At 47.7% G+C, this 17,186-nt stretch overlaps 1 protein-coding gene across 1 annotated transcript in view; it reads right to left on the bottom strand.

Moving 5' to 3' along the window:
- hsd17b12b (hydroxysteroid (17-beta) dehydrogenase 12b) overlaps nt 1-17,186 on the bottom strand; it is a 45,808-nt gene that overhangs the window by 10,582 nt on the left and 18,040 nt on the right. Inside the window, exons 4-6 of the mRNA XM_060912080.1 lie at nt 4,644-4,751; nt 4,270-4,334; nt 1,187-1,231 (exon numbers count right to left, since the gene is read on the bottom strand). Of these exons, the coding sequence (XP_060768063.1) occupies nt 1,187-1,231; nt 4,270-4,334; nt 4,644-4,751 (218 nt within the window). The remainder of the gene's footprint in view (nt 1-1,186; nt 1,232-4,269; nt 4,335-4,643; nt 4,752-17,186) is intronic.

Raw genomic sequence — 17,186 nt, 5'->3', positions numbered from 1 at the left:
GTTCTCCCCGTGTCTGCATGGGTTTCCTCTGGGTGCTCCGGTTTCCCCCACAGTCCAAAGACATGCAGGTTATGTTAACTGGTGACTCTAAATTGAGCGTAGGTGTGAATGTGAGTGTGAATGGTTGTCTGTGTCTATGTGTCAGCCCTGTGATGACCTGGCGACTTGTCCAGGGTGTACCCCGCCTTTCGCCCGTAGTCAGCTGGGATAGGCTCCAGCTTGCCTGCGACCCTGTAGAACAGGATAAAGCGGCTAGAGATAATGGGATGAAATGAGATAATTAGTGAAAACAAATCTTCAAGCTTGAGTTATTGTCTTGAAGTTTCACATGTTCAAGTCCATGTGGGTTTCCATCCACGACCCAAAAACACATCAGTAGGTGATCGGCTACACTTAATCCCCACCCCCAGTGTGAATGGTGCCCTGTGCTTTATGCCCAGTATTCCCAGGGTACACTGTGGTTGGGCTGGAATCAAGACATGTCCAAGCCCAGAACTAGCAGATATGGAGTCAAGACTGAATTTTAAGTGGGAATTACTTCTCAAGCTTTGCGTGTGTGGTGGGGGTTTGTTTAAAAAAAATAATTTTTTTACAAACGCTGTCAAGCCCATGACCATATTTAGCAAGACAAATAGCCAAAATTGAAACAAGTCCAAATCAGAGAAAACATCTTGAGATCAGACTCCAATCCTACAGCTCTAGTTTCAGGATCCAGCACAACTCTGACCAAGAAACAGTGCTTACTTAAGATGGATGAAAGACAAGATTATCAAACAATACAAACTATACTTCAATGCTAATGCTAAATAGCACCGCTGTGAAGTGCTCAGAACACAGAATTTTCATGACTTTCACAGAACATTACATGAAAAACACCGACACTGAATAGGACTAATAAATCTCAAAAAGGGGAGAGGGAGGGAGGGAGGGAGGGAAGGAAGGAAGGAAGGAAGGAAGGAAGGAAGGAAGGAAGGGAAGAGAAAAAAAAAGTCATTCCCTACAGGAATAATTTCATTTTTACCCATTTTATTGATTTTTCTTTCCCCCTCCTTCTTACATATCATTTAATCACCACAATACTTAACATGTTATCAGAAAGTCAAAATTTGTATTTTATGACCCAGCCAGTCTTTAATTCTGTGACGCAGACTAATCACAGGCTGTACCGAAGAGACGCGATACTCACCTGGCAAACTGAGGTGATGTTGATGTTGATCATGTTGTCGATGAACTGTAATAAAAAGACAGCAGTGTTCACTCAGAGTTGATTCAACAGTTGCGGCCCATCTGCAGAGGCAGGTGATGCAGAGCCATATTTATCAGCTATTCGAGAAGTGTACATTTTCATAAAGTCTTTATTCAGAACTCCATTGAAATATTAAATTACCAAGGATTTAAATAAAATGTTGGTGTTTAACATATAAAAGCTGATGTTCCAGTGATTTGTCCTTTTGCTCGTCCTAGGCCGTGGGCCGACGTAGATTATTGTGGTAAAGTGCCTCATAAATAACGTGAAGAGTACATCTCTACATGATAAAAAAGATCAATGTTTTTTTGCTATAAAATGAAAATGTTCTACTAAAAATACACTTTTGCTAGTTAGTAAATTGAACTTGAAAGTGGTCGATTTCGTTGACGGTTGCCATAGCGATGAACACGCTTTAGCCAATCAAATTGCGCCCAAGCCATCAGCTCGGTACATCCAAGATGGCAGCACCCAACTCTGGGTGTGCATGCCATGTTATCAACTTGGACAACGAGCCCATCATATCCTTTTCGGATACCTCATGGAAAAAATTATCCAAATGTATGGATACTTGGGCAGCTCTAGATGGCCCTGAAAAATTGTTAGCAGTCAATTTCGACAGCCTTTCATGTACCAGTGCTGGCCATCATCGCCGCTGTTACCAAAAGTTTACCGACAAGAGATGACTTGAACAAGCAATAAGACGACGAGAAAAAGGCTGCTCGTGAACAACAATACAAGATCATGAAGCTCCCATGCCTTCTCCTCCGAAACTAAGATCGGTATTAAAATCATCAGCCGAGAGACGCTCAACACACGTTCTACCACACGAATGCATAATCTGTTGTAAAAACAAAACTACTCTGGACAAAAGTCGAAAATGGAAGAAAGAAAAGTTGGTAACGTGAGAGACCGACGCTGCAAAACTTTTGCAGGCGGCCAAACTGAAGAAAGACAAAAGAATATTAATACAGGTAAATATTTTTTGTTGTCATTGAGTCATTCCACGCCTATACGTATGCAATAAGTCTTTAAAAATGAGTTCAAATATCAATTTTAATATTGGTAAATGTGAGGAAGTGAGTTAAGAACTGAGTTTGTCATATTTATAAAAGTGTTAGTTATTTATCAATTTTATTTCATTCTTAGCATCTTGTTTATTTCAGGTTGGAGATTTGGACCCAGTATCCATTGAGGTCAGATACCATGCCTCCTGTTATAAACATTACACATGGTGTGTTTATGCAGTAGACTCTCATCATCACTGTATGTTTTGTAAATATGAGACAATTTCTTTCCATACTGATGGAGTACCTTTTCTCATAAATTTCATTTTTACACAGATGGTATTCATTTTTAAATCTATTTTATTGCATAGTGAAAGGCAGTTGTGAGGAGAACATTTTATTTTTAGAAAGAGGAAGGTCTGCTGATTAAATTGATATATAGATATTGTAGTCAACAAAAAAAAAAAATGACGCCATTGAAAAATTTAGGCACAAATACAGCTTCGGCCCACGGTCTATCCCCCTATTCAGCATTATTACACCTTGTGGTCAAAAATGGGAACTACAATAAGAGTTACAAGAGGCCTTTTGGGGCAGGAATCACTTGGCACCATGATCAAAACAGTGAAGGAGCAGCACTGGTCATGACCGGTAATGGCATTACCTCTTCTGTGTTTGTCCTACACACCGACAATGATGACAAGAAACACACCGCTGTCCTGAACACAGCTGAACATCTAAAACCTCTCAAAACGAGCTACTAGACTGTGTGCTGGATGACTGTTGTTGACTCTCAGCTGCCTATAGAGATCTTGCAGTCACGTGACTGGAAAGTACACAGACGCCATCTTGTCGGGCAACAACACAGCTGAATACTGCTGCACTCGTGTACAGAATGGATCAATTTCAACCGACGGACTACACGGCTCATTTTTCTAATGAACAGATAACTAGATATATGTCTAAAATAAACGATCTACAGATTAGTGACCCTTATGGCTTTCCGGACGGAGTTTTCACGACCGTGTCAGTGGATTTTGAACTGCCAGAGGTGGAATACCCAGACGTGAATAATTACCTCATTAACTTTCCCTCACTGTTCAGTGGTGAAGCACTGCGTGCTTATAAATCTCTGGACAGTTATCTTTACAGAAATTCAGGATTTGTCAGCGACTCGGATGTGGCATCTTGTAAACAAGAAAATAATCCTCACTGGATGGGTAAGTCACTTAAGTATTACTAGTACTGCACTGACCAGCTGATTATAGAACAGAATAAGGTAATTCCAAATCATCCGTTTTGTTTACATGGATCTGGTGTTGAAGAGGTAGAGGCTTAGCAGTGGAGGTTTGAGTGGCTGTTTTCTGAGCTTAGTCAACAGGCCGGCTCTGCCTGCAGCCTCGCTTTTGCTTCCGCTCCCGGCGCCGCCTCCTTCGCTTTGCTTCCAATAACAATCCACGGAGACCCCGCTGGTCTCGCTATCTCGTCCGGAATGTTGTGCATGCGATGGAAATCGCTACAAACTGTCATTTTCTGCTGGAAACCAATGTCCAGTAAGTCCATACGGTTGTAGTGGATATTGAAGTCCGGTACAGATGAACAACACGCAAAAAACATAAAAAACGTGCACAGGTAGGGAGAGCTTGTAGCCGCAGCCGTTGTAGTAAAATTGTATATAGTAGGGTTTTCCAGAAGAAAAGGTAGAATTAGAAGGCGGAAATATGGCGTTTGACCGACAAGATGGCGTCTGTCACAATCTGGATCGGCTGTGACGTCACATGCAAGTGCTCCATAATAAAGTTACCCCCCCCAAAAAATTTTTAAAACCCTGTCGCCTTATTCGGCTTAAAATTGGTTGAGCCTGCTGTGATTAAATGTCATCCTGCCCCACCTCAAAATCCACCATCACGAGCCACTCCTGGATCATTAATACATCAGTCCAGACTTTAAGGCACCCATGGGAGGGGGAGGAGCTATTTTTAATCGATGAACCCACTATAAAACAGCACTACTTACATTATCGAGATCTGGTATGTTGAGAAAAAACTCAGGGTAAGAGTAGGACACTCCAACGTTGTTGACTGTAAGGGGGGGAAACAAAAAAAAAAAAACCCACCACATATTAAAAGACAAGAAAGCAGATCAGACACGAGACCAGCTCACATCCAGTAGGAGGCAGCAAACACTAGCATATGGACAGTGTTGATTAAAGAAAACACTCTTACTGTACTCAAAATATCCACTAGTTTAGGAAAAGAGACACCAGTTACACAGTCCACGCCTAGAACATTTTGTTCCAAAAGCCCAAGCGACACTACAGGAACAATAACAACCACTGAAATACACACACTTCCCACTGATTGGCTGTTTGGTAAAATGCAAAAACCTACCCAAGATCCCAATTTCAAGGCCAGCGAGTCCAGATTCAATCTTGGAATAAATATCCACCGATCCAAAGTCTGCAGAGATGGTTTTGGTCTCAACATTGTACTTGCTCGCTGAAGAGGAGGGGGGGGGGGGGGGGGGGGGGAGAAAAAAAAGTTAAACACGTTTATGGTTAACAGAAATACAGCATCAAGAAACGACAGTGACGTCAGAAGAACGATAAGGAGAAGTTCGTGAAGGACGGGCGAGGACAAAGCTGCACTGTTTAATCGCGTGTGTACAGACGACTACAAGAACGGCACTGTTCACAGGCCATCGACTACGTTTCCTCAGATGAGGTTATTAAAATTCTTTAGAGAAGAACATGCTTGGACCCAGGAAGTGGGCTGAGCTGTGGCATAGCTGCTCCGTTCTATCAGCTTTTATCAAGGCAGATAAACAACAAACTGTTGAACAAATTGCAAAGTTTGTGCTGGAAGCTGCAGGTTTAGACTGATATGGGAAAGAGAGAAAGGAGGCAGGAGGTGCCAGGATGCATTTCAGCATGAAGCAGGGAGAGGAATGGTGAAAAGGAAAGGAAGACTAAATGTAGGGAGTGGGGGGGAATAAAATAAACCCAACACATGACAAGAATGAAAGGAAGAGGGAGGAAGAGGCAGCATAAAAGCAAGAGAAAGAAACGGTTAAAGGAGGAATGGGAAGGGAAGGAGGCGTCAGTAAGGAGAGGGTGAGATGCTGGGGAAGGGAAAGGAAGGAAATTGGGGGGAAAAAAAAAGTAGTTTGTAGAATAAAAAGAAATTAAACTAATGAAACAGTGACGGCGAGATACTGTGAAGAAAGAGTGCATAAAAAACAGACCGGAAAGAGAATGAATAAAAGAAGAAGAACGAGCGCAAGAGTGAAACAGAGATTGAGGAGCGAGAGGTCTGGAGGTAGGGGGAGCGAAAGGGAAGAGACACGGCTTTGAATGACAGAAAGAACGGATGAAGGAGAAACAAGCCTCCATTCACTGCATTCGTCTCTGCTCTCACACGCAGCCTCTTCCCTGAAGACGCTGTGCTGCTTCATTGAGAAAGATGTGCAGGAGCAGGTGAACTGGAGCGACTCAGCCAGCACAGGCAATTAAAAACACGATGCCCCAAAAATAATTTTAAACCCCCCACACACACACGCACGAAATGTGCACCTTGTTTGGAAGATGTGCTAATCTGTGCCAAGTTTCTCAAAAACATTGTAGCACAAAGATCGTTAAATGGTAGAGCGAGCAGCACAATGAACACTCTCTCTCTCTTAGTTAAGATGCTCTTAGCATTAAGAGGCTTTTGGGAAACCCAAAACTGCTGTTCAGTTTTTCAAAAGCCCTAAAATCACCAGCAGAGTTAATATAGTTAACCAAAAAAAAAAACCAGACTAAAACTAGCAGTAAAATAAATTTTCATTAGCCAAAATAAAAAGGTTTATATAAAAAAATAAAATAAATAAAAACCATTCCACCATTGGATGTATTTTTTTGGCATAAAATACAATATATTTTATGACAACATGACTAGACAGAGAAATCTTTTAGCTTCAAAATGATATACCAAACATAATTTTTTGACAACGACAAGTATATTAATTTTGCGACCAAAGTCACCTACCCTTTTAATTTCCACGCGGTAGTGAAACGTGATGTCATTGGCAGGTTCCCCTTCTTGTGTACCACGTCACGTGTGACGTGGCACAGATTATCAGCAATGGCGGATAGAACGCGACGGTCAGCTTCGGAAAAGAAGCGAAGGAAAATAGCAAGTGATGCCCAAAGGAGACGGTCGATGGTGAATATCGGCACAGCAATCGACAAGTGGAAATCGCGTTCTATCCGCCATTGCTGATAATCTGTGCCACGTCACACGGTACACAAGAAGGGGAACCTGCCGATGACATCACGTTTCACTACCGCGTGGAAATTAAAAGGGTAGGTGACTTTGGTCGCAAAATTAATATACTTGTCGTTGTCAAAAAATTATGTTTGATATATCATTTTGAAGCTAAAAGATTTCTCTGTCTAGTCATGTCATAAAATATATTGTATTTTATGCCAAAGAATACATCCGATGGTGGAATGGCACTTTAACTCCAACAATGCAGACACAAAGAAACAATAGAATTAAAGGTAAAACCAGCTTCGTTTTCGTTTCCCCTCAAGACAGTAACAGACTAGTTCCAGAAGGTGGCAGTAATGTAATGCCAGCCGCCATAAAACTCCAAAGGAGATGATGTTTGCTGTGTAGATGCGTGCATGGGCGTCTCCAAGGCATACTTGATTTTGCTGGCGCGTACACAAAAACTGTATGCACACCACTACTTTCAGTGTAGTACTGCACGCCCAGTTTCACACACATGCGCAGACTGTCTGCACAGACTGCGTGTCATGTGCACTGCGTCTGCTGAAGTGCACTTGGGCTGTAACACATTAGAACAGACACTATGCTTCAAAAGTATTGGCCAGCTATGGGCACGTCACCAACGCCATCTTGGAAAGTTCTGCATGGTTGAAGATGACATAATCGAAGCATTCATGCCCCTTCCAAAGAATTTCATCCACTCGCTTAACTGTACTCATTATACCAAGAAATACTGGAAATCAAGAGGGCTCACCTTCCACAAGTAAGAACTCAAGTTCAAAATATATTTTTAGGCTACGAGGTATTTTGGTGTGCTGATTTTCATACACTACACTGATCAAGGGCGACCTGTACAACATGATAATATGCATTTATAATGGATCTAGAACAGATCTACTTCGAGGGAGGGATGGGGCTTGGTAACGTCTGTGTACGATGTTTTTATAGCTTGCTGAATTGTGAATCGCTAACCACAAAACTAACGACCGGAGGGATTTCTGCATGAATGAACAGCATGTTAAGTGAGACTATTCACCCGTTTTCATCCGTCTCAAACACGGATTTAAAACGTTCTTATCCGTGATGAAAGTCCCGATATATCACAACAACCGACAAGCTGAAGGTTGCGAGCAAACACCATTTATTTACAATGATTTTAATTAAGCAATACTTTGAAAAATAAAGCTTCTATTTGGAAGGAAAAAGGAGAATTCTCCGTCAGAAAGTCCGACGATAAAACACGATCGAATGGCCTGTCATTATATCCACAACATTTAGTTGAGCAAACATGGATTTCTTTTATGTTGGCTGTAAACATACGAAAAAAACTCACTAAACACAAACGCTCCTGTTTGACACGTTAAGTGTGATCACATACATTGTTTTACGTTTATTATTGCTAGGTATTATTTCAGTGTTAAGACACCAACTGCATTTATCGATATGGTCGACAACAGAATATAAGCAACGGCTGAACAGTAAACAGATCGTCCTCCGGAGTTATACCCATGACTGCAATACCTGAAACACTAATCTAAACCTAGTCAATTCCTCAAAATAAAAATACTTGCGTCCTTGTAAAACTAAACTGAAATTAGAAAGCAAACTGAAAGACTGAATAATTTCAAAAACTACATTAACTCTGATCACAAGCAACTGGATATCGGACATTTGGCTACTTTCAGCCCCAATCTTGTGAGAGAGAGTACGCGTGCGAGAGAAGGAAACACGGTTGGCATGCCATGTGTATACATGCCCCTGAGCGGGAGGGGTACTGTTAACCCGCATTCCTTCTCCATGTTACAGCATATAAAACCACACTCTCATATCCTACAATACAGCACTCTTACTAATGCTTAAATGTACAACATGTAGGAGACTAAATGTCAGCACGTGGAATGAATCCAGTCAAATGTTCATAGCCGTTTTTGCTACTGACAGATTTTTTGGGGGGAGTGGGGTGTTTATGTCCATTTGCTATGGTGCCCCTACATGACACATCCCAGGATGCACTTCCATCTGCGATTGTCCCTCAGTGTTGCAGCAGCCAGGCAATTCAGCTGGCACAGAGCCTGTCTTTCAGCACAACACTAAAAATAGCCTGGTTCATTAACATCGAAACTCATTCAGCAGAGGGAGACACTCACTGCCTCGCATGCAGGAGCAGCACTTTCCCTCCATCACGATTCTCTCACACACACACACTCAGTTTCTCTCACACCCGCAGTCGCTCAGAGTCATGCACGCAGTCTCCCAGTGTCTCTCACGCACGCAGTCACCCAGTCTCGCCCGCAGTCGCCCAGTCTCTCTCGCTCACGCAGTCACCATGTCGCCCCACGCAGTCACATTCTCTCACACACTCTGTATGTCTCTCTCTCTCACACACACACACAGTGTGTCTCTCTCTCTCACAATGTGTCTTTCTCTCTGTGTCTCTCTCACAGTGTGCGTGTCTCTGTGTGCATGTCTCTCTCTCTCACACACACACACACACACACACAGTGTGCGTCTGTGTGCGTGTCTCTCTCTCTCTCACACTCTGTGTGTCTCTCTCCTTTGCACACTATCTGTGTTTCTCTCACTCTGTGTGCATCTCTCTCTCACAGTGTGTGTGTGTATTTCTCTCTCTCTCACACACAGTGCGAGTCCCTCTCACATAGGAGCAGTGCATCCCTCCCATGTGCAGGGGGCGCGCCTCCGCGCGCAGCGTCCCTCCTGCGTGCACCATCCCTATCCGCACGCAGGGGGACGCTCCGCGCACACCATCCCTCCCGCACGCAGGGGGCACACCTCCGCTCGCAGGGGCCGCGTCTTTCCCACGCAGGGCGCGCACAGCATCTCTCTCACCCTCTCCCATGCAGAGTCTCCCTCCCTCTCAGGCACGCACAGCGTCTCTCTCTCTCCCGCGCGGGCGGGCCGTCTCTCTCTCTCTCCCGCGCGGGCGGGCCGTCTCTCTCTCTCTCCCGCGCGGGCGGGCCGTCTCTCTCTCTCTCCCGCGCGGGCGGGGCCGTCTCTCTCTCTCTCCCGCGCGGGCGGGCCGTCTCTCTCTCTCTCCCGCGCGGGCGGGCCGTCTCTCTCTCTCTCCCGCGCGGGGCGGGCCGTCTCTCTCTCTCTCCCGCGCGGGCGGGCCGTCTCTCTCTCTCTCCCGCGCGGGCGGGGCCGTTCTCTCTCTCTCTCCCGCGCGGGCGGGCCGTCTCTCTCTCTCTCCCGCGCGGGCGGGCCGTCTCTCTCTCTCCCGCGCGGGCGGGCCGTCTCTCTCTCTCCCGCGCGGGCGGGCCGTCTCTCTCTCTCCCGCGCGGGCGGGCAGTCTCTCTCTCTCCCGCGCGGGCGGGCAGTCTCTCTCTCTCCCCGCGCGGGCGGGCAGTCTCTCTCTCTCCCGCGCGGGCGGGCAGTCTCTCTCTCTCCCGCGCGGGGCGGGCAGTCTCTCTCTCTCCCGCGCGGGGCGGGCAGTCTCTCTCTCTCCCGCGCGGGCGGGCAGTCTCTCTCTCTCCCGCGCGGGCGGGCAGTCTCTCTCTCTCCCGCGCGCAGCGCTCGAAACTAACGGTGTCCCGATGTCCCGGGGACCATAAAAAATGTCATCGGGACACAAAATTATCATATCTGGGACAATCCCGGGACAATGGAAAAAAATAGATCTAGAAAAAAAGTTCTACATTAAAGGTGCAGTACAAGATTTTACGGTATAATAACGGTTCCCGCAAGCCATATTTTGAAAAGAAACACTCCCACCCCCCGCGTCTCCACCCCTCCTCCCCCTTATAAAGCCTGAGAAAGTCCGGCTTTATAATGGGTGTCTATTGCGTTACACACCAGTGCAGCTCGTTAAGTTAGAGTGTAGAGAGCTTGGAAAAATAGCTCAAACTTTCTCATTTAAACTGTGTTTTCAGCCCCAATTTTCACTCCACACACACAATTTTCTCAAAAGTAGTAGCCACACTTGTCCTGATTCACACAATGTGTCTACCTGAGCGATAGGATTTACTGTTTTTGAATGAGAAGCCTTAAAGTAACGAGAGCACAGCCGCGCAGCCCCATAGACTCCCATTATAAACGTGGCAGAAAAGTCACTCGTTTTTAACTCGCTCTAGTGACCTCATTTTTTACACTACAGACAAAAAAAATTACATCCGTGTGTTCAGGAGAGCCTTGTGGCGCTCACTATGAAAGAATTTTGTGAATATCTCCTTCCGTTTTCGTGTAAATCCCCGTTGTTTGGAAGGAGCGCACTGAGAGAATCCTGCGCTCTGTGTGACACTCTGCTCGCTCTCACCCACACACAGAAGGGCCGGGCTGCTCGCGGGCTTCAGTCTGATTGACGTGTCAGTATCCAATCATTTTGAGGTGGTACCTCGATATGATTGGATGGCGTTTTTCCTTTATTTTACACTGTAGACTGGATTAAAATATTTCGTTTTTTGGGTCAAACCTTCTATTGTACTGCTTGCAACATGGGTGTGCATTTCATCCATTGATGTTATGGCTGATGGCTTTCAAAACATCTCTGAATGGGGCAACAGGTATATTACATAAAAATGGATAACGGTAATGGTGAAAATGATAAGTTGGCCTTATATATGCCAACAGATATTCAAGGTATAAGTAGATGAAATGAACATAAAAGGGGTCTTATTTTCAGCTAAAGTGTACTGCAGATGTAGGGAGTTGAAACATTTTCTGAATGAGCTAGTTGGCCCCTTTTAAATAAACGGGTATCTATTCATACAGTGAGATCGCCAAAGTTTAATAAACTGAAAATGCAATAACTGTAATTTTGAAGTAGATGATGTATTGGACATGTGTCACTTGTGTTTTGTGACTTATTGTAAAAATGATATAAAGGGTTCAAAATCGCATAGTTACAAATATAATAGTAACTTCATATGATAATATTAACCACTGGTTATTTCAGAGAGGAAAAAAATGGGGACACTATTGCTTCCATTCGGGACAATACAACACAGAATTCGGGACCACTGGGGGACACAAAGAAAAAAAGTTAATTTCGAGCCCTGCCCGCGCGGGCGGGCAGTCTCTCTCTCTCCCCCGCGCGGGCGGGCAGTCTCTCTCTCTCTCCCCCGCGCGGGCGGGCAGTCTCTCTCTCTCCCCCGCGCGGGCGGGCAGTCTCTCTCTCTCCCCCGCGCGGGCGGGCAGTCTCTCTCTCTCCCCCGCGCGGGCGGGCAGTCTCTCTCTCTCCCCCGCGCGGGGCGGGCAGTCTCTCTCTCTCCCCCGCGCGGGCGGGCAGTCTCTCTCTCTCCCCCGCGCGGGGCGGGCAGTCTCTCTCTCTCCCCCGCGCGGGCGGGCAGTCTCTCTCTCTCCCCCGCGCGGGGCGGGCAGTCTCTCTCTCTCTCCCGCGCGGGCGGGCAGTCTCTCTCTCTCTCCCCGCGCGGGCGGGCAGTCTCTCTCTCTCTCCCGCGCGGGCGGGCAGTCTCTCTCTCTCTCCCGCGCGGGCGGGCAGTCTCTCTCTCTCTCCCGCGCGGGCGGGCAGTCTCTCTCTCTCTCCCGCGCGGGCGGGCAGTCTCTCTCTCTCTCCCGCGCGGGCGGGCAGTCTCTCTCTCTCTCTCTCCCACGCAGGCACACGCAGAGTCTCTCTCCCTCTCAGAGTCGCTCTCCCTCTCCCCCCGCGCAAAATCTCTCTCTCACGCGCCCCTCCCTCCCGCACAGGCGCGCGCAGCGTCTCTCTCCCGCGGAGACGGCGCGCGTGCCTCCCTCCCGCGGAGACGGCGCGCGTGCCTCCCTCCCGCGGAGACGGCGCGCGTGCCTCCCTCCCGCGGAGACGGCGCGCGTGCCTCCCACCCGCGGAGACGGCGCGCGTGCCTCCCACCCGCGGAGACGGCGCGCGTGCCTCCCTCCCGCGGAGACGGCGCGCGTGCCTCCCTCCCGCGGAGACGGCGCGCGTGCCTCCCTCCCGCGGAGACGGCGCGCGTGCCTCCCTCCCGCGGAGACGGCGCGCGTGCCTCCCTCCCGCGGAGACGGCGCGCGTGCCTCCCTCCCGCGGAGACGGCGCGCGTGCCTCCCTCCCGCGGAGACGGCGCGCGTGCCTCCCTCCCGCGGAGACGGCGTGCGTGCCTCCCCCTCCCATGCGCGCAATGTGCCCCCCTCTCCCTCTCTCCCGCGCAGGCAGCGCGTCTCCCCCTCTCTCCCGCGCAGGCAGCGCGTCTCCCCCTCTCTCCCGCGCAGGCAAAGTGTCTCCCCTGCAGGCAAAGTGTCTCCCCCTCTCTCCCGCGCAGGCAAAGTGTCTCCCCCTCTCTCCCGCGCAGGCAAAGTGTCTCCCCCTCTCTCCCGCGCGCGCAGTGTGCCCCCCCTCTCTCTCTCTCCCCCTCCCTCCCCCGCGCGGGCAGAGTGTTGTCCCCCCCCCCCCTGCTCGGAGACAGCGCGTCCCCCCCCTCTCCCCCTGAGACAGCGCGTCCCCCCCTCTCCCCCTCCCGCGGAGACAGCGTGTCTCCCTCTCCCATGCGCGCAATGTGCCCCCCTCTCCCTCCCGCACGCAGGCAGCATGTCTCCCCCTCTCTCCCGCGCAGGCAGCGTGTCTCCCGCGCAGGCAAAGTGTCTCCCCCTCCCCCCCGCGCGCGGGCAGCGCGTCTCTCTCTCTCTCGCGCTCACAGTGGCACGTGCAGCGTGTCTCCCCCTCTCTCCCGCGCAGGCAGCGTGTCTCCCCCTCTCTCCCGCGCAGGCAGCGTGTCTCCCCCCCGCGCGCGGGCAGCGCGTCTCTCTCTCTCTCGCGCTCACAGTGGCACGTGCAGCGTGTCTCCCCCTCTCTCCCGCGCAGGCAGCGTGTCTCCCCCTCTCTCCCGCGCAGGCAGCGTGTCTCCCCCTCTCTCCCGCGCAGGCAGCGTGTCTCCCCCTCTCTCCCGCGCGCACAGTGTGCCCCCCCCCCTCTCCCGCGCGCGCAGCGTGTCTCCCCCTCTCTCCCGCGCGCGCAGCGTGTCTCCCCCTCTCTCCCGCGCGCGCAGCGTGTCTCCCCCTCTCTCCCGCGCGCGCAGCGTGTCTCCCCCTCTCTCCCGCGCGCGCAGCGTGTCTCCCCCTCTCTCCCGCGCGCGCAGCGTGTCTCCCCCTCTCTCCCGCGCGCGCAGCGTGTCTCCCCCTCTCTCCCGCGCACGCAGCGTGTCTCCCCCTCTCTCCCGCGCGCGCAGCGTGTCTCCCCCTCTCTCCCGCGCGCGCAGCGTGTCTCCCCCTCTCTCCCGCGCGCGCAGCGTGTCTCCCCCTCTCTCCCGCGCGCGCAGTGTGCCCCCCCTCTCTCTCTCCCCCCCGCGCGCGGGCAGCGCGTGTCTCTCTCTCGCTCACAGTGGCACGTGCAGCGTGTCTCTCCCTCTCACAATCAAAATGCAAAAATCACTAACGGAAGTTTATGCTTCTTAAATTTGCACACAAACATGCTTGTTTCTAGAACATGGGAAGAAGTGAGGACTTTATCCCAGCCACTGCTGCTTGGCATGCTAGACCACAGCTGAACCCACATTCTACCATACCCAGAGTTTATACAAGATACTGTACCAACACAATGACATTTTCTCTCCTCCCTCCCTCAGCTGTACTTGTAGGGTTGCACAGGTGCACATCTCAGGACCAATTTTGCTCTGGAATTTAATGTTCGGTCAAATTAATCAGAATTCAGGACATCTTTTCTACTCTTACGCTGATACTCAAACAGGCAATCATGGCCCTGTAAACGCGTCTCCATAACTATCTCATGAAGATCTGAAATTGGATGGCTAAAAGCTTCAATGCAAAATCAGATGTTATTTTATTAGATCCCCTCTATTTACCATTTTCTATTTACTAAAATCTATTTATTCGATTCCCTTCTATTTCCCCTCCATTAGATAAACCTCTCTAGGTTTCTCGGAAAACCTGCGCTCGCCAGCTGCTTATTCAATCATTGTCAATTTACATATTAAGAATCCCTAGAAACTCAAGTCTTTCCACTCGATCCATGGGTAATTGAAAAATTCAAAATAAATACATAGGGTCAAAAATAAAAACATACTAACTAGCAAATAGAAACAGCTGCATGTATAAATAGTATGTGTTGAGGATTCATTTGCTTTTTTTTTTTTAATTGGGACCATGTGCAAAGGCAAGCTCCAGAGCATCAAGACTCCTTGCTTATACATTCCCTGGATCACAGCATCAGTAGGGTGCATCAGTTGCCCTCACTTTCATAAAATCTGATGCGTTTTTGTTTGGGCGTTCCTTTTCACCAAAAGACATCCTGTAAAATTTTTTTGACCATATTCAAAAGTCTAACACTACGTTCACACTGCAAGGCTTAATGCTCAATTCCGATTTTTTTGTGAAAGCCGATTTTTTTGTGAGGTCGTTCACATTAACAAATATATGCGACTTGTATGTGATCCTCAGTATGAATGAAAAGCGACCTAAAAGTGTTCCGCATGCGCATTGCAGGATACGACGACGTCACACGCAGTGAGCATGGCCAGTGTTTACGGAAGTAACCTAAAGTTTCCTGTGTATGACAGTAGCCAGCATGGAGTACCTGGCGATGATGCAGTTGTTGCGACGGAGCCAGAACATGCACAATAGCCTGATGTTAAGGAGGAGGTTGAGAAGGAAGAGGGCAAGGGTTTTGGCTCAGGCGTTCTGCGGGGTAGTGACTGCAACCTCCGTTCAAAGGAACATCAAAGCCATGTTGTTGTAACTTTTTTTGAGAGACCCGCCGCCTACTTCAGCACAGAATAGTGACGTTTGTGGCTTGTTGATGACGTGCAAGTCGGATGAATGCGACCTGGCAGTTCAGACTGAAGTCGCATATGAAAAGATCGGATAGGAGTCGGAATTAGGACCACATATCCAAACGGCCTGGGTCGGATTTGAAAAAAATCGGATCTGTATCGTTCATATTGTCAATAAAAGATCGGATACAGGTCACATATGGGCGAAAAAAAATCGGATTTGAGTCACTTCAGCCTGCAGTGTGAACGTAGTGTAATGGTGGCACCATGAGGTTCATTTTTTTTTTGCCAAAAAAACGCTTATTTTATGTTTTCGCGCAAGGTTTGAATCAGTGTTGGACTCCATTTATTGATTTCTTGTGAGCCAGAGATCATGTTAAGAACCTTTGCAAGGGATTGAGAAGCGTTAAATGTGATTCATAATACATTTGTATTGTTTAAAAGTAGTTGAACAATGATTCAATGAACAGCTAAAACTCAAACTGTGCTTGAGAATATATTTAGAATATGTACTAAAAATGTGTATCTAAGATATTTGGTATACTCTATAAGGTGCCATAATGTTTCATGAAAAGTGATCGAAATTGTCATAAAAGTCATAAAATAGCAGCTTTTTCCATAACTTTGAGCTCCTGGTGCCACCATTAAACTTTTGAATTTTGTCAAAATATTTCACCCAGTGCGTTTTCTTACCAAAAGGAACATAAAAACAAAAATGCATCATGATCGGAGGAACTTTTCATTTGTAGGGGGCAACTGATGCACCCTAAGCATCAGTGATCATTACGACCCTTTTTTTAAATGACATACCTCACCAGGTCAATTTATTAGGAACACCAGTCCCAGTCATACATACAATCAACAAGCAGCAGTGTCCTGCATAGAATCATGCAGATCAAGCACTCCAGTTAAATGTTTGACATGAACATCAGAAGAAAAAGATACAGTTCCCCCCCCCAAATCTTCCAAATCTGTCCAGTTTCCGTGAACTTCTGTCCACTGTATCATGGGCAAAGTCCACAGTGACATACCTGAAGTCCAGGTCACTGAAATCAGACAGTTCCTCCATTCTGATGTCAAGTTCCTGGCCTGTAGCTGCATGATTCTATGCACTGCAGTCACATCATTAGCTGCATGAATGAGCAGTGTACCAGTTTTCCTAACAAACTGCCATTTTATAGTGTAATAGGCTTTAATACGAAGCCACTTTTTTTTTTTAAACTTGTGCAACTGTAAAGAAATTGAGAGATGGGATGAGCCCAAATTCAGGTGACACTGACTAAAAGCAAAGATTTAGACGACCAGAAGGCACGTACCGATAGCTTTAGACACATCATCCAGCTTCTCCTGAGTACGGCTGATGAGGACGATGGCAAAGCCTCGCCGTGCAAGCTGAGAGGGGGAAGAAAACAACCAGCCAGACGTTATGGCACACAGTGTATATTTATAGCACTGGTGAAAAGCAAAAATACATTTTTAAAAAGTACACAATTTTCAAACTGTAAACATGGTAGTCATTCCAATTCATACAGGCTCCAAATACACATTCTGCAAAAAATAAATAAATTTACCAACTGTGAGCTACTGCTCACTTATGTATCCCCCCCTTTGCTTATATCAGAATGCAAGCAATCGAAGGAATAGGACACTTATGAATGCTGACCAGGGCTCGAAATTCATATTTTTCTTCACCAGCCAGCCGGACTAGTTACCTTCCAAAGTAACTAGCCAAACAGAAAATCAGCTAGCCAAAATGTGTTCATGTATGAATTTTACTTATGTCAAAAATAACACAAAAGAGAGTAGTTACCATTGTTCATGACTAATGTGCATTTATTTCAAGACCAGAGTATTTTGATAATTTTTTTTTTTTTTGCACACTTTACAAATTGGCATTTGCTGTTCCACGTCCTCCTCGTGGTATCCAAAAAAAAATGCCAGATGACTATCCCCTTACTAGTTCTTTTAGGAA

Source organism: Neoarius graeffei, chromosome 27, assembly GCF_027579695.1.
Source record: "Neoarius graeffei isolate fNeoGra1 chromosome 27, fNeoGra1.pri, whole genome shotgun sequence".
Classification (NCBI taxonomy): Eukaryota; Metazoa; Chordata; class Actinopteri; order Siluriformes; family Ariidae; genus Neoarius; species Neoarius graeffei.
The sequence above is the reverse complement of the archived record's forward strand: the minus strand, read 5'-3'. Positions and strand labels throughout refer to the sequence as shown.